At 39.0% G+C, this 26,544-nt stretch overlaps 2 protein-coding genes across 3 annotated transcripts in view; both read left to right on the forward strand.

Annotated features, from left to right (window-relative positions):
• The window catches only part of si:ch211-113g11.6 (uncharacterized protein LOC559008 homolog), a 37,911-nt gene extending 33,343 nt beyond the window's left edge, over positions 1–4,568 (forward strand). The window contains exon 14 of the mRNA XM_035672305.1: positions 33–4,568. Within this exon, the coding sequence (XP_035528198.1) occupies positions 33–379 (347 nt within the window). The 3' untranslated portion in view covers positions 380–4,568. The remainder of the gene's footprint in view (positions 1–32) is intronic.
• Positions 4,569–8,812: 4,244 nt separating this feature from the next.
• On the forward strand, positions 8,813–25,708 carry tlr18 (toll-like receptor 18). Of its 2 annotated transcripts, XM_035672303.1 has the most exons (5): positions 8,838–8,943; positions 17,147–17,285; positions 18,739–19,734; positions 20,099–21,281; positions 22,167–25,708. In XM_035672303.1, the coding sequence occupies exons 2-5, from the start codon at positions 17,245–17,247 to the stop codon at positions 22,629–22,631; spliced, it is 2,685 nt and encodes an 894-aa protein (XP_035528196.1). In that variant the 5' UTR covers positions 8,838–8,943; positions 17,147–17,244; the 3' UTR covers positions 22,632–25,708. The 2 variants fall into 2 exon arrangements, with proteins under 2 accessions (XP_035528197.1, XP_035528196.1); XM_035672304.1 differs by lacking the exon at positions 17,147–17,285 and having other exon boundaries at positions 8,813–8,943; positions 22,167–25,707.
• Positions 25,709–26,544: the final 836 nt, after the last annotated feature.

The raw sequence follows: 26,544 nt of genomic DNA on the forward strand, positions 1-26,544 counted from the left end.
GTATAAAATTCTTCATTACTTTGTCCCTACAGCTCTGAAGCAGCGTCGGACTTCCCCCAAAGAAGTTTTTGTGCAGTCCAACACCTCTGTCTTTCTTGCTTGCCCTGTGCGTTCCTTCCATGCTACCTACCGCTGGGAGAAGGACAACTGTGTCAGGAACTATCCCTGCCTCTTCTCTGGGGACTTCTGTGTCCTGGGGCCCGCTGTCGACACGCCCCTGAAGGAAGGCGTCTTCCGCTGCATGGCCACCGAGGACGGATTCAAGGTGGAGGTTATCTCTTTCAGGCTGGTGAACAACGGCAGGCTCCTGGCCGCCTCCCTGGCCTCCACCTTGGGGCCGTCGCTCCTGCTCGCCGTGGCTGCCCTGTGGCTCCATTAACTACTGCTAACACTAATGCTAACCCCTCATCCTTACTGGCTCCCAATGACAGGAAAGACGAGGAGCCGCTGTTAGGAGGTTAGGTTCACAGAGCACTGAAGTACATGGTTGGGTTGAACAGTGAAAATTCATCAGTTGAATGGAGGATTAAATTCTGTATTTTTTGCATAAAGCTACATATCTGCAGCTGCAGCTGCCTTAATAAAATCAGAACTGGAAAACACATTCATTAACATTCAGACTAAAGTAACTAGGACCTTGAACTGACAGGTCTTGCAAGTCAAATCTAGATTCAACCATAATTAGGTGCTTTGCGAACCTTTCTTCTCTGACACATAAAGATAAACATATCGTATGAGTGGGGCAAAAAAAAACACCAATACCAGGCCAATTCTTTTTACCATTTCTCTACTTATTTTGAAATCGACTTGATTGTGCTTATTTGTGAATATATAAACCTTTAATACCGCTCTTACATCTAGTCATTCATCTTCTTAAACTTCATTGGTATAGCTCATTAGTACTTAGAAAAATGTCTGGTATTGAGATTAAAAAAGCCTTAACACTTCTGGGACATAAACTCCTAAGCACAATTTTGCAGTCGAGGCAGAATACTGCAGACTCGGTTGGACTTGGCGCTATAATTAGTGCAGCTGAGTCTAACAACATCGCTGGGAGGAAGTGTCAGCTTTTTGACAGGAAGTAGGCGGATGGGCAAGAGCTCATTCTCGAACATCACTGTGTCTCAGCACCTCCTTCTCAGACGAGGCAGTTTCTTGCATCTTTTTATCAGATGGTATCAGACATCGTTATTACGCCTTGTTCACAGCTTTGTCCGTTGTTTTTCTTTTTACATACCATCGTCTTTCCTCCTCCCCAGAGCATCAGAAACAAACCACTCGGTCTTACAGGATGTGAAAAACACAACATCGCCTACAGCTCCTTTGGAAAAAAGTTACAGTACAGAGCAAACCACACTCAGAATCCTACAACAAGAAAGTCTTAATAAAAAAACATTGAATAATTAAATAAATCTCTATTTAGATTCTGGACCTTTTCTAATAGGTTTGGAGAGACGGTGGTTGCAAGTTATGTCAAACAGCAGTTACCTTTTTGCTAATTTTGGGTATGTTGGCGTCATTGTGTCCATTAGTTTTTAGAAAACAGAGAAAAGATGAGCTATTGAGCTATGCTGCAAATGACATCCAATTTCTGTCAAACCAACAATGCGTAAAGATGTGAACAAGGTGTTCCGCTATAGCAATTTCAATAAACACATATACCATAAGGGCAGATGAAGCTAAATTGAACTGCATATTAAGCTTGCATTTTATAGTTTGTCAGGAGAAAAAAAGGCTTGTACTTAGACGTGTGAAGTATGTTCTGTATTTTACTGCTCTGCAGTTGCTGATTTCTACCATTGCTGCCTACGTATGTGAAACTTTGTCTTGATTGTTTGGGTTTTTATGCCATAGTTAGAATGTGATACGTAACCATTGACTGCTTTGCCTCTCTCCCCAGGGACATCAGTGCAAATAGACAAGAAAATGGTTATTGTTTACCTGTATTTCTATGCTGTGAAACAAAAGGCTTGACAGATTCCATGAAGATGCTTCACTGATGTACAGCAGCAACCACAACCAGCAGCATGAGTGGCGGCTTTAGGTTTCAACATCACCTTACATCCGCAGCACCATCCTTTAACCCCTCCTCTGATAACACAACATTTATTAAGACTAAAGCAGATAAAAGCTGAATGTAAAATGGAAATTAGAGTTGTGAATGTAGCTGCAGTTCAACAGCACTGAAATGCCAAAAACTAATGCCAAACCTTATGAATACTGATCAGCTGACTGAAGAAGTAGGCTTGTGCGGTGATGAATTATGCAGCGGATTAGCATGTTCTCCAGAGCTTTGAGAATTATCATTCAGTAATGTTACATAAATCTGGCCGTGCCGAGCATTCCACTGTGGCAGAGATGTCATTAATAGCTAATTAGACAATGGAGCCGGCTCGTCATGCACCGTATTAAAGAATTTATTTTACACCATCAGGGATACGGGCAGCATGTTCTGAGCTGTGAAGTAGTGTCGTATTTCTCACTCAGCTCGGTTGTGCGTTGCTGCTTGGGGATCTGCTTGTTTTCTGCATTGCACTGACGCGGGCTATTGACTGTGCCAAAAAAAAAGGGAAAAAAAAACAAAACAAAGCTATGTTGAGCCACCTCATCCATCCAGCGCTTATTGCTTCTTCTTCTGTTCATTCGCTAAATCCCTCGGTCCTTACCTCGCATAATATTTTGTCTCGGACAAACCCTGAGAGCGTGTACAACATCTCCACGACTAAACCCACAAACACAAACCTACTGCAGGTCTGACATGCATATTAATCTTCTTTGTGTCTCTGTTTCGCACCAGGATGGGAAATTAACACCAGCCACCAGCCAAGCGCTGGTAAACATTTAGTAGAGGCTGTTAACAAAGTCCATGCTGCCAGAGACTTTTGGCAGGAAAATAACTCAACAACATACTCAGATGTGCTCAAGGTATCTTCCTGTATAACCTCCTTTATATTGTAACCATAACTGCTGTGTATGTGTGGTTGTGATTTGACTCACTATGAGAGGAGAGGCCAGTGCTATCCAATGCTAATTAGGCAAATGAAATCTGGCATCGTAAAGTCTGATGGGTCTCTCTCATTGTTCTGATAAGTATGATGGCTTGTACTAATACCATAAAGTAAGTGTTAAAACCCTCTGCTTAGTAAAATTAAGTAATTTAAATCTATATTTAATAATGAAAACATAATCGGAATATCCAAATATGTTGAATAACCATAGAGGGGTCCTTTTCAAAATGTGTTAAATATTTGATGCAGTGAGCAGTATGTTAATTGCTGGTCCAGCGGAATAAAGGAGTTTTATCCAATTCATAATCTACAGAGTTAGTAGTAAATACAGCCATCAGATGCAGTGAAAGTGGAGCTGAAAGTATTATATTTCAATAAAATTACAGGAGTAAAGAGTCTCTCGAAAAGGAAAACTATAAATGAGTGCATTATGTCATTAAATGTACTTCTCCTGACTGCACAAGAATGTACTTGGACATTTAATGCGCATTGAAACTACTACTAATGTTTTGTCCAAAGTGACATTGTACAAATGAGGTACAATCCAAGCCACAGTAGATCAAGGAGAAGCCTTTCGAGAATATGTGCCACAACTACCAAGGAGAAATAGGAGCCATCTCAACATCAACAACAATCGTTATTCTCTTTTATCTTTACATTCTTTATTTATTTATATAGATTTTTTTTCGTTACTTTTTTCAGCTGTTAATAGCTCCTCCATCTCAGTTGTGCTGTGGGACACTAGTGCTGTACTCAGCACTACACTCCAATTTTCTGGTCATGGTGTATTTTTGTCATTGCACACAGAATAGGTTGGTGTTATAGTGTGGATTTGGGACTAAGGGGTTTGTGTTCTCAGCAAGAGAGAGGACCTTGTATCACAGATTGTTAAACATGGTCAGACAGGTGTTGCTGTGCAGACCTGCTTGTATTTTCCCCTCCTCATGATGAGGAGCAGGCAGGTGGAATCAGACCTCCATCATTCAGCACTTTACTCAGTCATCATCCTCAACTCAACAAGGCTTTGGTTTTATATCCACACTTTCAAGCTAATGTGTGGAATTAAGATTTATAGCATTTACCAACATTTCCTTTGTGTTCAAGTCCTTGCTTTGATACGGATATATACACGGCTGCTTTATCGGAATTTAGTTATCGTTCACTCACATCCATCATCGTCAGCCAGTCCGATAAAGGCTAATCTCCTTCAAAGCAAGCTCTTGATTTGCCTTCAGGAAACCATTTTAGTAGATCACGCTATCTGCTGTGAACAAATCGATGTGGAGTGAAGCGGGTCGCTGTTTTGTTTGCTCTGGGGTTTTGAGTGTCAAGTACTGTACATGATGTGTGCCCATGATTATGTGTCTTGATATATCTAATTTTAAAAGTAACATGCCAAACTCTATTATTAAAAAAAGAGATTTATATTGGTGCCATGCCACTCTAATGCCATCTCATAACATGTATTTTTAAAAAAACAGATATCTATAGTGCAATAGATATTCATGTAACAAATCCATATTGACATGTGTTTCCCTGAACATGTGCGGTGAAAATTAATAAAATATAAGTATAAAGAAAAGATTTATTGTGTTTATTTGAAAGTACCATGGAACTGAAGCCCTTTAAATCAGATAACCCATTAAAGCCAATCGCTAAACAAGTGTCTTACAAAGGCCTTAATTACTTTTACAAATTAAGGGCTACCTGGAATGTTATGTTTGTTTTGTCAGTCTTAGGGGGGGAGGGGTTCCCTTTTAAAAACATATTGATCGATGCAGTAAACCTATTCAAAAACCATAAACCATATACCATGTATTACTTTTTTACATACATAAGGTAAATCTATTAGTTACTTGAATACTGATTAAAAATCCCAACTCTAATAGCAACTCAAACTAACCTTTTCAAATTAATAGTAAACACATTTATCTAAATCATGTTTATGGTACAATATCCCTTTGTTTGTCTATTTTTAAAGGGCTAAATCAAGGGTTAAATAAAGGTCTGATGTTTCATAGGGAAGATAAATAAAAAGGACCTTTTTTCATCAATAACATGCCAAATTTATTTTCACTAAGCTTTATAGGTTTTAAATAAACTCTTCCTTCTTATTCCTTTTTTAAAAGATCTGAGAAAATGATGGAGAAAGTTGTTAAAATGATAAGAAGGTGCATGCGGGAAATCTGCACACACCAGATCACAAAATGGTTGACACTCAGTTGGAGGTACCCGTCAAGACGAGCATGTTTCATCACCATCTGCTGGCCAATATTCTGTGGATTGACAAGAATATTTAAAAGGATATACATCCTATTCGATATTTAAAATTCACTGACATCATCTGAGTCATGAGTCCAGTCTCTGCTCGTCATTCCTTAAACTCAGCCTGATTCCAGCATATGTGGCTGCTCTCATGTTGTTGCAGCCGTTCTGTTGTAGCCTCCTCCTCCCTGATCAATGGCATGTTATGAGTCTAGAGCCAGCAATCAACTCCACCAATCAGAACTAGGGTAACATGGGTGTCAAACCTCTCTGCTCCAATAATTAGAGATGATGTAACACCAGCTGGTAGGCTGTATGATAGGAAAGCAGCCCTCTTAGATTGATGAATGTTTTATAGCTGAAATGTCAATTTATGCCCGTCTGAAGAGTCTGCTGCTATCCCTCGTAATTATCTGATGATCTAAACGCACCAAGTGAAGTAAGTCTAAGTAAGTCTTCAGCTTTATACTCACATTTTTTCACAGAGCAAAGTGGACAGATGGTGTTCCATGTCCACACTGAGGACACTTTTTTAACACCGGCTATAGTTGTTGAAATTCTCTTTATATCCGACAGCAATCCATAAATCAATGCTGTGGGAAAAAAAGAAAATAATCCATTATCTGTGGCTGTTGCAGACCTGTGATAAGCCAATCTAAGCATTTCGGCCTTAATGAAATTATTGGCTGGGCTGCCTGCCCGTCTGCTGGCCTTCCTCTCTGCATACACTCTGCTGGTGCCCTTATTGCGCATTAAAACAAGTTCTAAGGATGTGGTGACACCTCTTTGGGCTTGTGCACCGTATATCACTATCACTGCAAATAGCAACGACCATGAATATGTTATACCAGAAATGACATTAATTTAATGTTTTTATTTTTAATAACCTGTATGAATAATATAAAATAATAATATAAAAATACTTATTTTAAAAATTCCATTGCAATAGAACAGTCAAGTTAAATCATTTGTTGCCCTTTCCATGAGAGGGCCTTCTTGATATGGCAGGAAAAACGCCAACTTCTGGATGTAAAAGAAAGGGAAAAAACATGTTGAACTGGTCCTTTAAAAGACAATGAACTGACAATGCAATGAAAAGAAAAGTCTATGTTTGACTAAGATAGATTAGTTGTTAAATCTGTTGCTAAAAACATCTACCAACTTACTAGGCCCTAAAGGACAGCATAACAGATTTCCAGGAAATCATGACTAATAAAAAAACTCAGTAAACCTGTGACAGACTCAGTGAGCACAGCTGGCAGTGAAAGTGCAGCTGGCAGTGTTCCCGCAAAAGCTGAAAAACAGAGCTGAATCAATGAAGTATTCTGGGTAAAACGTGTGGAATAAAATGAGTCATAGACATGACAAAGAAAAAAGAAACAAATGAGTCAGCTTCTGGCAATGACTATGCAAAAACCAAGCCTCCATGAGGATAAATATTAAACACAATAATTAGAAATATTTTTAACCATGCTAACGATATGGATTTATCCACCGTCACTTTTGTCTGGAAACAAACTGAATTGTGAACATGATGCCATGCTGGCATTTACCTCAAAGTACCACTGTAAGTACAAGGCTGCTAGCATGGTTAGACTCTCATTTCCCCTTCTGATAGAAGCTATTGTCTTCCTGAGCAGCAAAACTGTATTGTAGGATGTTTGGAAGCAGAAACATGCCACTGGATATTCATGGTTTTAAAGGATGAATTCTAATATTGACCCCATGGCCCTTCTTCTAGTGATGCCCTCACAACACACTTAATACAATTGCTGGCCAGGCTCTACATCATCAGAAGCCTTTTTTTTAAACTGAGTTTTACTCATAGACAATTCTTGAGATCCTTCAGGGCTATAACCAGCCTGTTGCACAAGTCAATCAATTCCTAAAGTTTGTACTCGAGAACAAAGAGGTGCTTTTGTCGAAGACCATGAGTATGAGTCTCTATCTCCCTCTGCAAGCTTGCTGTTTACTCTAAATCTATTCATATTTTCTGTCTGGAGTTAGGCATGCATTAGCACAAGGAGTCATTAAATATAAATCCTCTTTTCAATTGGTTTGGCACATCTATTCTTCTACAGTTATCAGGAACATACACACACGCAAACAAGGGCTGTCTCTTTTATACACACAAACATGCATCCAGCGGAAAAGTTCACGTCAGTCTTCTCAGTGGCAGAAGCACAGACACGGATTTTATTTTTTTTAAATCAAACCATATTCCATTGTAATTGTTTTCAGATGTCTCTCAACACACTGAGCAGTCAAGATAGTTGAATTGTAATCTGCATGACAAATAAAACTGTATTCTGTTAAAGGCTGAGTTCACCCAAATTACAACACTTTAGCAGTATCTACAAATGGAGACCGTTTGAGCTTTACTTGCCCATGTTTTGACATATCCTCCTTGAATAAGGCTGGTACTTATGGCCCAATTTAACCATGATGGGATGTGTTTTAATGGTTGTATGTGAATCACCCTTACATCATAGTGCACACCGTCACATCCTGCTGAACAATGACATGCACAAGTCTCTGAGTGAAAACAGTTCCAGAAATGTCCCTGTTGAAATCTGCATGTGTCAAAAATTCCATCACCTGATGGAAACCATATCCTTAACTTTATCTTGAAATGACTAAAGTGGCCCAGTTTTGCAAACCATAACCGACAACTTACTTGTGTACACTAGTATCCTAGTGTTGAAGTCTGATTCCTCTTTGGTAATGTTAATCCACTCTTCAAGCACTGATTGGGGGTAGGATAAGGTTGAGATCAAGCATCTTGACTAGTAGGAGTTAGTTGAACATTTTGGCTCAACCAAACTCATTACTGCAAGACCAGTGACCCATAGCCTTATTAAACAGGCCCAGAGCTGTATATAAGTAAAATCTTGGTTCAGCAGGGTTCAGTAGGGGGTACACAACAGTGGGGAAATACATACAAATAAAAAACAGTACTGTGATATGTAACAACATGTAACAGATTATGTTCACTCTGCTAGCTCAGACCAAATCCTTGACAGCAGTGCACACTCAGACCTTTCCAAAACCCTGTATATTTTATGCATACCTGGTACAGCCTTCATTAATCTTTTAGGATTAGGATTTCAACAGTAACTGACCCTCTGGTCTTTTAGAAGAGCTCACCAGTATTGTAGTTCCTACAGTCAGACCTTATAGAAAATAGCTACCAACTTTTCTACATTCAAAGATGTTAAATGGACATTTGCCACTGACTGTTAAGATTAGGAACAATCTATCTATTATTCATTTTACCAGGACTCATCAGACATGTTGCTGTTGATTTTGTAAACATCTATTGTTTATATTAAATTAATACAAATTATTTTATTTATTGGGTTAAAGGCAGAAAAACGTTTTTTCTTTTCTGTTTGCCTAGAAGTTGTTTGTCCGTCAAGACAGCGCATCCAGAAATATTTGGAGTTGGAGCAAAAGATATTTCCACATTCCAGAGCGACACACACACACACAGACACACATATACACACCGTCACAACACACACACACACACACACACAGACACAGTCAGGCTAACTCACCCAGTGTTGAGTCACTTCTCACCAAGCGTCTAACACACAGCACAGGTTAAAATGTGTTGTTAAAAAGTCAGACTGACGAAGAACAGACGATTCTGACTGCCCATCTCCAGGTGAGTGGGAAGACTTTTTCTCCCTGTCTGTTTTAAACTTGTATTATTTCTCAGTATATAAATGCAGTTTTTTATCATCTTTTAATACTATTTTTAGCGGATAATGACACTTTTATCAATTATCTTACTTGTCGACAGTCAGCCCATCTGTGATGGTTTAAACGAGTACGTCAACATCAGGGGCTTCCCCTCTTTGCTGTATGACTCTGGTTATTATGATATGATATTCCAGCCAAAATAACGATAAGGAGGACAGTTGTTACTTTCCAAGAGTTGTCTTTCAACAGTCCACCTGTCTGCCAAGAAGTTCAGAACAAGGTTTCGTAAAAGACAATTCTAGTCTAGTGTTTTCAGGCTTGGCTTGCACAGCAGTCACAGATTAAAGTCCTGGAAGCTGCCCAGTTCAACCACAGTCTTATCTGTTAGCCACTGGGCATTGAGGGTCTCGCTCGAGGGCAGCTTAGTGGTCGGGTGGGGAGGCAAGCATGGCTCTTTCATTTTCTCTGTCCAAATGTATCTTGTTGGTTCAGGGATCAATCTAGGTTTAGGCTAGTGCTATTTTAGTTTGTTTTTTTTAATCTTGGCTCTAGGAATGCCATTTTAGGTGTTTGGACACCTGGTCAGTTTATGACTTTACTCAGGACTGAAATATCTTGACAAATATTAGCTAGATTGCCATGAAATTTGGTAGAGACATCTGTGCATGTTCGCTCCAGAATACATGTCAGTAATTGGCGATCCCATTATTTTTAATCTAACAAAATCACCAGGTCAAAATTTTAATTAGTCCACTACTGAATTTTATGACCAAATACCTGTAAAACTAATGACATTCCCTTCACCTTCATATCATTTTACATTATATTATACCTGCTAAACATCAGCAATGTCTTTGTTATTGTGAGCAGGCTGACATTAGTCACCCAAAGCACCACTGTACAATCTCACTGAGTCACGAGTTGCAGACTCTTGTAGAGTTTTGTTTTTATAGACTAATTCCCTGAAATGGCCAGAACCAATAATGAACATCCCACTACTGTAACCAAAGCCTGACAAAACCATAGACCTCCATTATTGTACAATAGGCTATTTAAATCACAAAACAAACATAACTTTGGGTGGATTTCTTTATTACAATGAATGTGGCTCACTGTTTTAGGATGACAGTGGAGCTCTTACATGGAGGCGTCAGTAATTTTAAGCTTTTACAAAATGCTTTTTGGATGGTTCATTGTTGGTTTTGGTCTTATAATGGGATTTGTTGATAATGGTAAAAAGATAAACTAACCCCAGTCTTATCCTTCAAGACACAGGTCTCCTCAGGCAATCAGCCTGCTTAATTGTTGGCACCTGTGAAGCTCCAACAATAAATGAGCTCATTCCTGGGAGTTTTCGGCAGCAGCCTGGCTGATAATGTCTGTGCTGCTTTCTCTACAAAATTGTGAGGTACAGATACTGTACATGTTCTTGGTAGGATAAAGCCATCTTAAGAGGGTTACAAGCTGCAGGTTTTATTGAAAGCAAGCAGAAGTTAAGGCCAAGGCTCCTGTGGTTTCTCCAGGATTTGTTTGTATCCTCAAGTAACTGGATTCCTGCTGCTGTTTTTCCCTTTTAGATCTTTTTCAAACAATTTATTCTGAACAGTCTTGTTCTACTTCTATTTATGTTGTAAAAAGTTATTTTAAAGGGCTGTGTTGAACTCTTAAAGCCTTTTTTTTCAAATCCCTAAAGAAGTGTGTGGCTGACAGTGGGACAGGACTGCAGAACCCTGTCACTTACATGCATTGGATCTATTTTTCATTAAGTCTTTGCACTGTGATTGGTACAGGTAGTGCTGATGGTTGAGTATCCCCATCCCCTTTCAGTGGGCTTGAACCAGGACTACCTCCTTATTTCTCCACTTCATTTTAACCCGCAGTATCTATTTAGTTTTTCATTTTAACCAAATTTGATGTGCAAAAAGTCTCTTTCTCTATTAACTGTATTGTAATTATTTGGTAACAAAGTGCATGGGACTGTTATTGTTAGTTACTGTTGCTGAGCTTTCCATTCTTACAGGCACATATGCAGTTTACAGTGATAATAGTTGCAGATTTAGCATCGAAATTAGAAGTTTCCAACATTAGGTCTTCAATTCCACAAAGAAGTAAACAAAAGCAGGCTTCTCATTTCTGCCTGACTACTGTGGATTTTAAATAATGACTCACTACAGTATCTAACATGTTTGGCTGGAGTTACTGTAGGTAGTTAACTAGTTAGCAAGACATGCTAACATTTGCTAGAGCTTTGTTAGAACAGATAAAGACGAAGTTTACTCCATTCCTTCCATGTTTGTTTTTGTGTTAGTCAAAGACAAAAAAAAGACACCACGCTCCAAACTCTTGAGATACCAAGTATCGCTCTTCATTCTTCTTAGAGCCCAATGCACACTGCTGAAACATGTAGAGGAATCCAGAGCTTGACAGGCCTGAGGTCGCTAGTTACAGTTGCTAAGCCATGATTGGACAGCTGCTGCTGACCTGTTAGGTCAAAAGGATGTCCCACAGACCAGTCATAATACAGCAGCAAGTTAATATAAGGAACACAGTTCACAGTTGGGGAATGTTTACCACAATGTAGCCATGACCAGACATGATTGTGTCTTATGGTCACATGTTGACTCCGGAGAACCACACAGCTTGCTGTTTTTCCGGACCACTTGAGGTCGAAAGCAGTTTCCTCACTTCACCAAATGTAGCCTGTAGACTATAGGATAAACTGCCTTGTGTCTTTATAATTTGCCTAAGTGTGAAAACATCCAAACTCACCTCATTATTGTAGGTCTGATCACATTAAAGCAAAGTAGTTTCTGAAACTTTGGCTTGGTTAGTCTGACATTACTTTTATTACAAAAAAAGGGTTGACCCCCTAGCTCCACTCCAATGGTATTACTCAGTCACTGATTACTCATTCACTGGCCATGTCACACAGCACTGAACCCAGGACAATAGATGGTATATAGGTGGAGTCAGTACACATTGTGCTGTTCACTGTTTCCTTTTGGAGGTCACACTGAACAACATTTTGATTTCTGGGAAATAAATGAAACAAAACACCATAACCTGATTTTGAAGCCTTGGAACTACTGAGTGAATACAATAATTTGTATCCCTGAAACTGCATTCGTAAGTAAATCTTTAAATATGGGTAATAAATGTTTGGTTTGCACAGCAGATATTTTGACGTCATAGCAGGAAACTCACAGGTGTATTAATGATTGCAGCATTCCAGGACTGGCTATTGTGTGTGCTGGTTAACTGCCACTGTTACTGGGACACTTAGTGGAACTCAACCAAGTTCACCTGTGTTTTTCCTGCTGTGGCAAGTTGGCCTTTCTCTCCGTAGATACTATTTTCTCTTGTCCAATGGCGCAGATCTATTCACAAATTAGGGGTGGACCACATCAGCTCACAAATACTTTATCGGGAGGACAAATTCATGTTTTTCAAGACTCGGGAGACTCATCTCATCAGCACTCTGCACTCTGTGTCTTGTCATTGCATGAAATGCTCAGGTGAAACTGATAAAAATCAATAATGGCTCTTTTCCAATTAAATGTAGCAATCAGCCATAATCATGAGCCAGTATCTGCAACTCAAGAGCCCTGGTACGGAAACAAAAAAACAGAATTTAATTTATTTAGGTAGTAAATGTACCAGTTTGACATGTCAGATGTTGGAGAGGAATTATTAAAGGATTAGACATATTTTCACCTTGTAATCCCCTTGAGGCAGGGACATTTTGAAAAACTATTTATGTTATTAGATACACCTCCACTTTTCCTGTTATGACAAATTAAAATGCCCTCTGGTCTATAACTCAGTTGTTCTGACTTAAATTGGTTATTCTCTGTATTTTGACATAGCAAAAAGGAAGTTATTTATATTTTATAACCTTTGGGTTTTGACTTATGTCATCTCTTTTGACTATTTATAGAATACCATCACCAGCAACTGAAATGGAATGCTCCTTACCTTTTTGAACACAATTTGTAGTACATTGTTGGCACATTATTTGAATTGAAACACAGCATAGTGCAGGTTTAAAGTGGCACACATTTTTTTCACTTATCCCTAGCATCTAGCCATGCAGATAGAAAGAAGTTAAAATTAAAACTAACGAATAATAGTTTAAACTTTTGTCAGAATGTCTTGCAATGTATCCAAAGTAATACGGATATTTAATTGAGAAAAATCAGTACTTTGAGAAGCAGAAATGAAATGTATTTCATTGTATAGTGCAGTAGTGGACAAATAAGTGTATCTGTATGGTTATGTACTACTGGAAGTGAATGAACGTTACCCCAGCACATAAACACGTGGAGTGTCTGCCGGTGTTGAAGATGAACATGAGGATTTGGGAACAGAATGTTTATAACTTACGTACAAGCGAAGCTGTGTTTGTGCTTAACATGTAAACATGGAGCATCATTAAACCAGAGGAAAGAACACTCTTCACTGATCTAAGCCTGTTGCCAGATTAATATAGAAGCAGTCGACACCGTGTTGCCAACTCTTGTCAATGAAAGAGCTGTTTGCCACCAACTATTGACTGTTGTGTAAATATCAGACACAGTAATCCAGTGAGCTTTGAGTGTTGTGACGCCATTCATGACATATCAGAGAGATACCATAGTTTAATCAATAATAGACCCATTAATTGTTTCTTTCATGGCCTGGTTTGTCATTTACTGCAGGACAACCACCTCACACTATGGAGCCTAGAGTGCATCACATTTGTCTCACGGAGTTGCTATGGACCACACAGTACTGTAAATAGACAAGCAATATTAGTCTATATTTTAGCCCTATATTTTGGGTGCATTTGGCCAAAATTATGTGGACAGATCCCCCTTTGGGAGCATCATACATCAAAACCACTGGACAGTGTAAGATTATGAGCTGCTTCCTCCAGCCCCAACCAGAAGGCAAAGAAGACTACAAGTTTGAAAATGAAAAAAATGGAAAAACCCCACTATAACTCCGTTCCTCATCTCTGCTCAAGGCTACATTAGCTGCAACTAACACACCCAAACCTCTGACCCAATGCCAGCAGTCCTGTTGCATTGTGGGTAATAGGTTGCAGGTTTTGACAAGGAAATCAGAATGTGTGGAATAACATGCAGTATATCTGGTTCAGTTTTGATGCATTGCTTTTGATCCTTGTTTCAAACATTTCCATTGTGGGTTCGACAGTGGCAAATCCAATGCTAAATCAGCTGAGTGCTCTTTTAATGACACTTAGCTCAACATCCATCAACTTTAACTGTCCTTCAGCTGCACTTCATCAACATCAGCTTCACTTTTTTCATCCTCAGCTGTACTTTAAGTTTAATGCTATTGATTTTTTTAATGCACATTGAAGGCAGCTCCTTAATGATTATGGTACACATTTTATTATTAATTTCACCACATGTATAGTGTACAAATTCTAGCTAAAGCTGAAAACAGACAACTGAATAACATCATAAACTGAAGTGATGGATCTTCTGAATCAGTAGGCGATTTGGGGGGGGACACACCTTCCCCCTTGTTGACCTGCCCTCCCCACCTCCATCCCCTAGGAGCACCAAGTGTGCAGGGGCAACAGGGTTAAGTTGAAGATGTTAGTCTTTTCTGCCTGACCCATTAATCCTTTATCTGACTGAGCTTAGTTAGAATCTATGGCTCAGACCATGGCTCTAAATATCAGCACTGACTGTGCTGTGTATTCTATTAATCCATGTCACTGTCTCTGGTGCTAAAGTAACAGAGAAATTTATAATTGCGTTCTAAAGTCCTACTTTTCCGTCAGTTTTGTCTTGGATCTATAATATTCTCTAAATTATATACCTTAAATACTCAGGTCTGTGTAGTAGGCTATATATAGTAGTGTCACCCTCAGGACACACATGCAATCGGGGAGTGAGAAGATCATAGAGACACACTGCTGCCTGTAGTATTCCTATAATATTTCTATGATTCAGTGCCACCTATACTGCTGAAAATATACCCCCAGACCCATGGGGTTTAACCATAACTCTAAAACTCTAACTGGGCCATTTTAGAAATTAAGAAATCACTGGCTGTCTAGAATAATGAAAGCTAAGTGAAGTTGGACAATGTAGCACAGAGCCTGATTAACTGTGATGTGTCCTAAAATGGCCACCATATGTCAGAGAAATTCACAGAATTAAAGGAGGTTTATTTTTGATAGCCTATTGTGACATGTTTTTTCTTATGTCTTAAGGCTGCAAAAGCAAAGCAAAAGTTTCACTTCAGTATTGCTTCCTGAGCTACTGTTTGCTCCATGTCCAATACAAACTGTTAACAAAGACCAAATGCTCTCTTCTGTTTGCTTCAGGGCCTGATTTACTAATGATTTTGGATGAAAGATTTAAGATTGTTCTTTAACGTCTTTGATTGATAAAAAATGATTATAAGTTGCCACACAGGTATCAGTGCACTTCCGTGTACCTTTCAAACAATGACAGAAACTTCCACTTCTGCTGTCTATGCTTTCTTGCTGCATGACAATTGACACACATCTGTTTGCATCCTTGTACTGCAACACCTGTTCAACTGGTTCCAAAGATAAACAATGTCAACAATGGCAGTGCTAGTCTATAGAACGCTATCTCTTGGATGCAGAGAAAACAAATATTTATCCTGTTCACATACTCTTTGGGGGTTTCCAGCTCATACAATAGAAACGTGGCAGCGGACCAACCTGCACGTGAAAAGTATTGACCAGGGCTATATATGTTTTATATGTATACACAATAGGCTGCATGCGTACGTGTTTTAGATTGTATGACCTAGAAATCTTAAAGCCTGTATTCTTAAATGTGTGTTGACACTGAAGTGATTGCAACATAGCTCACCTTTGAAGCTGGGTGAAATAGAGAACAGCCTGCCACATTGCCAGCATATTTATGTACATTCTTTCCACAAATCAGGCTGCATACAACACAGAGCAGGAAGTTTCTACCATGTGGAAACTACACATACACGAGTCCGCCACTAAATTCTCTACATCAGATCCTGACACTGAAACTCCTGTCAGGCAGGTTAATATCAAACCAGCTGGAGATCACGAACTTAAATGCCAATAAGATGTATGTGGGTTAGGAATACACATGTTTGGGTAACCTCCCTTGCCTTGTGAAATACGCCTGAGGCAGTGTTATGACCAGACTGTAGACGAAAAGAACTACAAGGAACAAATAGTGTTTATCTGACTCTTTAGAGCTTGGTGCACTTACCCATGCTTGAAGGTTGATTTATAGGCTTTGATTCTTGTTAATGCCAGAATGTGCATCAATCACAGCTTCAGATGTGAGAGGTAACGTTGGAATGGACTGCTGTGAGACTTGACTTAAGACATTGAATTAATGGGGGGATTGAAGGGGTCTGATATCTTATATCCATTCTTGTTGACTTGGGACCAGTACGAGATCTACAAAGTAAAAAAAAACAGCTGACAAATTTAGATTACTGGATGGTCTAGGCCCAGATGATGTATGGTAGTAACACATCTGCCAACCTCCTTGGCATGCTGATAGTGTCTTTGGTTTGGGTACAGCTTTGTGTGGGTCAGTGTTGGACTGGAAAACTGCTGCTGGTCTGCTGCTGCTGTGTGTGTATGTCTGAATCGGACTTGTTAGCATTAAGTCACCTCCACCGGCTCTGACAAACTGTCATAGCGACAACTATAAAACAGTACTCTACAAACCAGAAGGTGACATCATGAAGGTTCACACTTGGTCTTTCCTTCATAATGTTATGATTCTATGGGTTCATCTTAGAGCCACCAGTTTTTTAATTTTTTCTACTTTGTGTTTTTTCTGTTTGGCATTTCGTACATCTGAAAATACAACACACCTTTGAGCCTCCGTCACGAGACCTGTACTTTCCCCCTGCAACTTAAAAACTGCCATTGACACACCAAAAACCTTTTAAATTCTATGTTATGTGCAAAAACCATTAACTCTGGTTGAGAAAATAAGCTGTATGTCTCAAACATGAATGAATTTTAAATAGTCTGAGACAAAATTGTATTGATTCCCAAAGCTTTGTTATTGCTGGGTGATATTACAACATAATTTTACAGCAGTGCCTTTCATGCATGGAGTTTAACTAAGTCAATATTATTGATGTTGATCTAATCTGCTGTCAATTTCTAGGACCAGCTGTCCACTGTTGACCAGATTAGATAACCGAGGAGTGTTTCCTCAATGAAGCAGCGTCACGACTGCTGTTTTCTGCCCCAGACAATGTTTATATGTCAGGGAAGGAAGATGACGGCCACACAGTAAACACAAGGTGACATTAATTCATTCAAAGAATACGATCTTTCATTTGCTTTCTTGTATTTATCTAGAAGAACCTGTTAAAAATAAGTCATTCAGATGCCTGGTGACCTGAGAGGAATGTTGGCTGGGAAAAGATGTGGCACTGACTATCATAATCCATCTCCTTCCTTATTGCTCACATGGCTGAGCATCTCAGTAATAAAATTATCTGAATAACGCAATATCTAATCTGTTTTTAATCATGTGATAAATGTTTGACATTACAAACTAATACATTTTGTGATTCCTTAACCCTGGAAAAGCTACAAACAATATTCACCATATTCCACTCATTTTCAGTTGTTTTTGCAGCTGTTGTAGTTATTTGAGTTTAATTCAGTTTTTCTGCAATAAACCAAAATTAACTTAAAGCCCCTAAATGGAACTTTCATTTTGTGTTGATCATCTCGCTGATGGTCTTTTTCATTTATGTAGGTCATATAGAGGCATCAGTATTAAATTGAGTGTTTCATAACCCGTTAAAAACTTCTTGTACTATGTTTAAATATATGCTACTGATTCCCAACTCTGGTTTAACCCGAGCTTGGTAGGTAAACAATTTATTTCTACATTATCCATACCCATGCAGATATAAATGAGGAAACAATGTATTTTTACACTTTCCATACCCACACAGACATAAATGAGGAAACAATGTATTTCTACACTACCCATATTCACACGGACACAAATGTTTATTCAAGTCACGTCACTTTTGGACTAGATAAAACCAACACTGTTTGTTTAACAGGGGTTGTAAAGCTTGACGGCTCCTCCACGTGAGGGCCAAAACATTGTGTAGCCATTGACCAGCAATATAAATAAAGGAGAGGGGATTTGAAAGAGTCTGCGTTAACAGCCTTAAGCAGAAAACTAGTCTTAAGAGGGTAAGTACTGAAGTGTATAATGCTAGAAGTGTTGTGTTTCATATGGATGAGTCTCTTTCCCCAGCAGATTTGCTACCCGAAAGCACAACATGACTGCAGAGTAATGTATGTAGTTTATTGTTTTTCTCGAAAGCTTTGCTTACCCTGCACAAGAAACTATTTGTCAGTTTATTCCGCAAAGACACATTTGTGAGTGGGTGTGTCATAGAGAGACAGAGTGGTGGAATAAGTTCTTAAAACTGAATATTTAATAGATGCAATTTTTTTCTCAATAGTCAAAAGTAAAATAATATCCAAAATAAAATGTGAAAAATGTTTAGCTTCACTGTCAAGTAACAACTTTTGATCTCAAAATGTTCTGAACTGATTTAAAGGTAAGAAAAATAAGAAAAAAGAGGATAAAAAACACAAAAAAGGGAGAAAGAAAGAAATAATTAGCTTCAAAAAACAAATCAGGTCATTGTCCTGCCACTTTTTCATTGGAATGAAGAATACAATGCCAGCAGTTAATCTCTCCTTTTTTTTATTTCTTTATAGGTCTTTCAAGATGATTTGGACATTTTTTCATTTTGGTGCTCTCCTTCTTGGAGCATTCACATCCCCAACTCCATCTCCATCCCCAACCAGTAGCACTGACGAAGGAGTCTGTCACATCTACAACTCTGGCCGCTCTGCAGACTGTCTGGGAAGACAGCTTGAAGGTGTCCCATGGAAACAATTTCCATCCACACTGGAGGACATAGATCTATCTTACAATAAACTTCAAGCTGTCTATGCTGAGGACTTCCTCCGCCTCCCTAAGCTTCAAATCCTTAAACTGCGGTACAATAACATTTCACACATTGACAATGATGCCTTTAAAAACAACATACTACTGGAGCAGCTTGACATCTTCAATAACTCCCTGCAAGAAATTCCTGCCACAGCTCTGACTCCTCTCATGAATCTAAAGGAGCTCAAAATGTCCAATAACCTTTACAAACATGTCACTTTGGCTGACAGCTTCTCCAAATTTGTCAAACTCAAAGTTCTCTCTATGGGTGGCCCTCTGGTGATGGGTCTAAAGAAAGCGGATTTTCAGCCCCTGAAAAACATTAAGTTAGAAGTTTTTGCCATCAAATGTTCTTCCAATCTTAGTTACTACGAGCCTGGAAGTTTAGAAATCATCCAGACAAAACAGATGGGATTTGATATGGCCATAGATCAACGGCCAAACGCTCTCCTCCACATGCTACATGACCTTGCCAACAAGACCTTCAGCGTCATCCAGTTCCGCAACCTATTTGAGTTCATGTACTACATGGGAGATGAGGACATTTTCCAGGGTTTAAAACACATCACAGCACATCAGCTCATCTTTCACAGAGGTAAATTCAATGAGAATCTCCTGAGGATGGCTTTAATAAACTTACAAGTCGCCCCTATCAAAAGGTTGAGACTTCAGTACATCGACTTTGCCCGTTCACCCACATTTGTCAATAGTGGAGCAGGTTCCAGCATCACAGACCTGGCACTGGATAAATTGGATCTTTGGTAAGTATCTTCTTGATTTGGGAGATTGTGTGCCAGTATTTCTCATTTGGTGTGAAATTTAGGACTTGCTTGACATAATGTCATATGTTTATAGATTTATGATAGATTGACCCTGCCCCATGATCCCCATCATTTGTAAGTTAATTTAATTCAAGAATTCGCTTGGTATAAGTATTTAGACCTTCCAGGATTCAGTTCAAATTCAACCAAAACCAACATTATGAGCAAAATGCTTGCACATTTAACCAGCTGCAACTTTTAGTTGCCAAATGTCAAATAAATGTCAAGCCGCACACTTGTATTTGTAAGTATTTGCTTTTTAATTTGTATATACAGAACACAACAAATCTTTTTTTTCTTGTAGGTATATCAGCAATCCTGATGTGCTGCGATTTGACTGGCGCTTCACCTGGTTCAACAAAATTAAGGAACTCTCTATTCAGTACGTGTACTTCAACTCTGTGCCTTGCGATTCCTGGGTTGAGATGGAAGGTGTGGAGTTTCTGGATGTATCCAATAATCGACTACAGAATGAGTTTCTCTTCAACCAGCAGTGTGATTACAAGGGCACCATGCCAAGTCTTCACACCTTTAACATGAGCAACAATGACCTGACCAGCTTAAAAGATTTGTCATCCCTAACAAGGGAGTTCCATCAGCTGCAGGTATTGGATTTTAGCAACAACAAACTGGGATCTGCTGAAAACTGTCAGGACTGCATTTGGCAAAAAAATATCACTCGCCTTATCGCTCACCACAATCAATTCATAAGTGAAGCCCTCTGTTGTCTCCCCACCACAGTGCAATACTTGGACCTGTCCTACTGCAACCTGGATCACCTGGACATAACATACTTTGAGAAAGCCACCAACCTGAAAGAACTCCTGCTGAGTGGGAATAAAATCAAGTTCATCCCATCTAAGTGGGAAAGTCCATCACTGCAGTCACTAGCTTTGGATGGGAATTCATTTGGTCTTATTAGCAAGGAGTCCTTCGAGGACATGCCTCAACTCTCTCGCCTGAGGGCAGGGAACAATCCTTACCATTGTACTTGTGAGCTCCATGCTTTTGTCCAGGACACAATGTCAAAAGGAAAGGTTAACCTCACAGACTGGCCATGGAACTATAAGTGTTACCACCCAGAAGCTTTGCTCAACACAGCTATATCCAAATACTTCCCAGGTCAAGTGGCGTGTGATATCAGACTAGTTATCATCATCTGTGTTGCGACCACTGCAGCAGTTATCTTGATATTGATGCTCATTTGCTATATTTTTGACCTCCCCTGGTACACTAAAGCCACGTATCAGATCATCAGGGCCAAATACAGAGCTCACAAGGAAAAAATGGCTGGAGAATTAGGAACTTTTACTTATCATGCCTTCATATCCTATTGCCACTCTGATGCGGACTGGGTGAGGGACCAGCTCTTGCCCTGTTTGGAGAACAACAAGGATCCCTATCGTCTGTGTATTCATGAGAGGGACTTCATGCCAGGAAGGTGGATCATCGATAACATAATTGACAACATTGAAAGCAGTCGTAAGGTACCAAAAATAGTTGGATTTGTACATGTCAGAATACAGCATTACACAACAGCTACCGTACACTATGTAAAGACTTTTATTTTATTATTTATTTATACGTTTAAGATAAGGATTTAAGGAAAATACTCATAGTGAAACCTTCTAGCTAGTTTGGGCAAACGGTTTTTGAAGAAGTTTTCATGTTTTCAAATCATGTCTCAACTGAGCTAGTTTGACAATGGCACAATCACCAACCAGGCCAGCTCATTTTCTCCTATTGATTTAGGTTTTTGAGTTGAGTCTCTAAAGCAGTGCTTCCCTCCTTGCATATGGCAGGATTGGGCCATGTTGGGTGACGGTGTTATTCAGTTGTGGTATTGACTTCCCCTAGGCACTTCCCCTCTGGGAATTCCCACTGTCATCTTAGGTGCTCTTCAAGTAATCTGAAAACTTACGTGAAAACTTGATGTCTTTTGTGATATTCATTATGTCCGAAGAAGAAGCAAGTGATTAATTATATACTCTGAAGGCCTTCGTTGAGCATCTGTCTGTCGCCTGCCTTTATGGTGGTCATTTATGCAATTCAACAAGTTAAATCAGTGTCTGACAGGCATGGTAAAAGAGAGCCCTATGATTGGTTGTTCAGCTTGGAGAATTTGTGATTCCATCAATTCAGTGAAGTGGTGTACAGAGGTTTAGAGTGTTTTGAGATCCCCTGCTATATTCTGCATTATAATCCTTTTTGAAAATGCCAGTTTTCATCAGAACCAGTACAATAAACAATACTATCTATCTATCTATCTCCCTCACTAACTAACACAACCCATGGCTCATCATATACTCTGTGAAATAGATTATTATAGTGCAATTGTAATCCATGTTTTCATTTTTTGTGTCCATCCTCAGGTAATATTTGTCCTCTCCCGGCACTTCGTTAACAGCGAGTGGTGCAACTATGAGCTTTACTTCGCTCAGCAGAGAGCAATGGGAAAGACCTTCAGTGATGTCATACTAGTGGTGAAGGAACCCATTGATCCCAGCTCCTTGCCCAGCAAGTATTGCAAGCTTAAGAAGATGCTGAGTACCAAGACGTACTTAGAGTGGCCCCAGCAGGTCAACCAGCAGGCATTTTTCTGGTCGCAGCTGAAGAGTGTTCTAGGCAAACCGACAATGACCCGAGATGGAGCACACAGTATAAAGAGCAGAACATCATCTATAGGAGGCATTTCTGTGATTGGGCCCCTCATAGATAGGAGGCCAGATACAGCAACACCTAATGTAGACAAAGAGACAAAATCTCAAAAGGAAATTATTAACAGGAATAATGATGAGCTGTCAAATCAGAGACAAATCCCTGTGGTAGCATTTTGAGAAAAAATTAATATTGCGCTAATAACTGCTCACATTCCTTCAGTATTGTCTCAGTAATGGCCTGAACTCAAGTGAACTTTTGTGTGCGGGTTATATCATGCTGGAAGCAAAAGCCAATGTCTCATTATGATGACAGACAAAAACATGATCCCTTTCTGCCTATGGCACTCTGTCATGTTATCCCTGAGGCCAGAGCTGATGCCCTCTACTCCACACTCCCTCTGAGCTTCTCAGGCCAGTTGCCCTGCTGACAGGCGCTGAAAGGCCACAAACTCAATGGCTCAAATGAGATCTCCCATGTCGCACTCTGGATAACAAGCGAGGTGCTAGGAAGATGTGGTGACAGGAGCCACATTGAAAAAAGACTGTGTTCTGTTACATTGTTGGCCCTCAGAGGTACGAGATCATGAATGTTCCAATTCTGATACTCCAGGGCCGAGCCAAAGGCCACACAGGCTATATTATAGTTGTTGTGTTTTAGGGAGATTGGCCCAAAATCACTAGTGAATGTTGGTAGATCATTGGATTCAACACTCCATGTTAGCTTTTGAATACAGGCAATGATTAAGCATCATGGTCAGGTAAATACAAATTTGATTGCTAGCAAATGGCTGTCTTAACTTGATTTTGTCCAGTTGTCCAACAGTTTCCTATTTATAAAACCAATATTAGCCAGTACTAACCCAAGTACTAAAGTGTTATAAAGTAACATGTGTGCTAGATGTCATGAATGTAAAGTAATGTTATAGGCTAATGTGCAAGTTTTATTCCAATTTGTTTGTAATTTGTTTTATGTTACTGATTGAAGCATACCATGGACAGTAGGCAAATGTAAATACTTTATCATTGTTTGTAAGCCTTTTTATTGTACGATACTTTGGACAACAGTAGCTCTTATATAAGGATTCATTTGAGTGAGTTGAGCTCACACTTGTGCCTTGAAAGCATTTCACATTCAATATTTAGCAGAGGTGGGACTAAGTCATTACAGAGTAATGATATTTGCACAGATCATGTATGCTTTTAGGATCTGTATTTATTTATCAAAACTTTTTTTGCAAGAACATTCTTCAAACACATTTACAAAAAACAAATGCAAATGTAATTATTTGCACAAAAAGTGCTGACATTGTATAGCATATTGCACTATAACTAGTTCTACAGCAGTTTCTGTCCTGTCTTGTATTTATTTTATCTCATATTGTCTGTGTGTGTGTGTGTGTAAGGACGGGTGGTGGGGGGATAACAACTTCATGAACATAACAATGAACAGGGTTGTGCTTTTTCTATGTCAGGGCCCTATGCGGCATTGCATTTGCAAAAGATCAAATTGGCCAAGAGTCTGTCAGTCATTTGTGCACGATGGGGACGTAGTATAATGCCACCATGGCCACTCGGAAGAGTGAAGGAAGAGACTTCATGTTCAATGCAACAAGGCCGTTCTATCCTTCGGCTATGTCAAGGTGGTGACTTAGCTGTAGTGCTGGAGTGGTCCCAACAATCATCAAGTTGCACAGTATTGCATTGGTGATAGCTTTCTGCTGTGAATGACTCATGCTGTAATGCCCTACACGACAGTCCAGGAATTGTGAGATTGAAGGCTGTTGTGGTTCATTTATGATGCTTTTGTTCATCTGGTATTCTTCAAATCTGTAAGAGGTAAGCATATTAAACAGATGTCAGAAAATCCCTTATAGCCACACATGAATTGTATTTGAAACTACTCTTTGTCTCTTCTGTCAAGTCGAGTCATCAAATTCATGACTCGAGTCTGACTCGAGTCCAAGTCATGTGACTCGAGTCCACACCTCTGGTATTTAGTCAGTATCTGGAAACCCTGACTTTACATGTAAGGCAGTTTGCAGAGTTTGCAAATGGCCAGTAGATGACACTCTTGAACTTGTAGAAAGAAAGCAAGAGTAAAAAGAAAGCAGGAGTACAGACAGTATGTCAGAAAATAATGCTGAATTGGTATGTATTTGCATTTATGATGAGTAATCAGGCCACACAAGTCCTCACCGCTGTATATGTGAAGTATTTTATGTAATAAATGCACTTTCAGAATATAAGGAATGCTACCATGGAACACATGAAATTACAGTTTTGTTAAAAAAAATTTTTTTTTACAGTTTTAAAAAACGTTATTTTAAACGTTTTGTGTCCAGAATCAGTTATGCAAAACAGGCATATAGTGCCAAAGTGCTTTACAGTGTTCAATCATTTAGAGACGCAATAGAAATTTACAATATATGCCTGATTTTAATTCATTATTTCTCTGCTGTATAGATGTAATTTCACTTCTACAATCATGACTAAAAGTGTTTTTATTTGATTGTACACAAAATACATCACCCATCCACTTCTTGTGGATCTCAGTTGGTTTGTGGCTTTCTGAAACATTACTTGTTTCAAGTAGAGACATTTTTAGTCTTTAAAATTTGTACAGACACCAAGGTAAAAAGTAGTTATGCATATCAATGAGATATTGTATATATAATATTGTTCTGGGTACATAAGATACATTTGTGTTTCTAATGGAAAGCTGAATAGTCAAAGATTACCAAATTATCTCATAACTCCGGTGACCCTTTTTTTCTTTGCAGCGCTGTATTAAATGCACTTTACTTTTGAGAAATGAAGCCCCAAGTTAAATGTTTAACTAGAAGCATGCAAATATCCATAAAGCCTTTATACTGGTCAACTTGAGATACCAATGTAAATCAACCCCAATGGTTTGCATTCAGTGAATAAAGGATTTTGGTTGCCTGGCCTGAACTTAATTTGTATTGCTACTCAAGTTGCACTGTCATTCAAGCATAATCATTCCCTTAATTGCAAATAAGCATAAGTAAGGCCTAATAAAATGAACACAGGCAACACACAGGGAAAAAAGTTATGGCAGGAAAAATGTAGTAATTGCTTCAGCCCATTTCTTGTATTATTTGTCAGTAGCACTGGAGGCAAATGCCAAATAGTAATGAAGACATTTTGGAGTGCTATATTTGGCATATTGCACACAGATATTCGCAAAGCTCCTAAAGATAAAACTGTATAGGTTAACAGAGGTCAGGTCATAATGAATTTTGTGTTAAAGCTATACTATAAATGCAATGGAGTTTCCCTGAGAAGCGGATTCAAATGATTAACATCTATTTTGACCTAAAATGACCAAATCATTTCTTGTATTCATTGGTAACCTTCTAATATTGTACACAGAAAACATATTGTTAATGTTAAGAAGAAAGAAGAAAGCACTTGTGTATGTTTATTTATTCATTGTTCTTCACACTTCATTTTGTGTATCCCAGACGAGCCCCCATAATTGTAAGGACCTCAGATGTTTAATACAGGGGAGAGGAGAGAAAGAAACACAGAAAAACTGAATTATATGTACAAACAAAAATATGTTTATTAACTATATAGATGAAAACCTCAAAGTCTCAACTAAAGTCTACTTTCTTCAAAAGCAAAAATGAATATAACTAACTATGAAGATAAAACTATTAATTAACCAAGTCAAACACTAGCCACTCTCCACTGAGGGAGTAAAGACACAGCAGAGAGCAACACACACAGTTGTCTGGCCCACTAGCCCCATCTGCTTGCTGTTGCTCTTTTTTAAAGTCGGCTGGACTGATGAACTAATTGACTGCCGGTGTGCCTGGCCAGTCGAAGGGGAGGGTGGTACCTGGAACAGGGCACACAGAGAAAACAGGGCAGATACAAAGGAAAACAGTCATGATACTCATAAAACAATCTATGAGAAGTTTAATCAAATATTAACTACATATACAGACCAATTAATAATGCATAATGAAATTATAAGAGGTTGAATCCTAAAGAGAGACCTCTGATCACTAATCACTGAGCATTTTTTTGGATGTTGTTTGACCTTTGATTAAAAAAATAATCC

Source organism: Morone saxatilis, unplaced genomic scaffold, assembly GCF_004916995.1.
Source record: "Morone saxatilis isolate NCDOM2014 unplaced genomic scaffold, NCSU_SB_2.0 Contig24, whole genome shotgun sequence".
Taxonomy (NCBI): domain Eukaryota; kingdom Metazoa; phylum Chordata; class Actinopteri; family Moronidae; genus Morone; species Morone saxatilis.

Excerpts from the sequence above, each read along its gene's own strand:
- tlr18 (XM_035672303.1), top strand. The coding sequence starts at position 17,245 with ATGTCAGGGAAGGAAGATGACGGCCACACAGTAAACACAAG. Across the intron at positions 19,735-20,098 it reads CTGGATAAATTGGATCTTTG|GTATATCAGCAATCCTGATG; the intron begins GTAAGTATCTTC and ends TTTTTCTTGTAG. Across the intron at positions 21,282-22,166 it reads ACATTGAAAGCAGTCGTAAG|GTAATATTTGTCCTCTCCCG; the intron begins GTACCAAAAATA and ends GTCCATCCTCAG.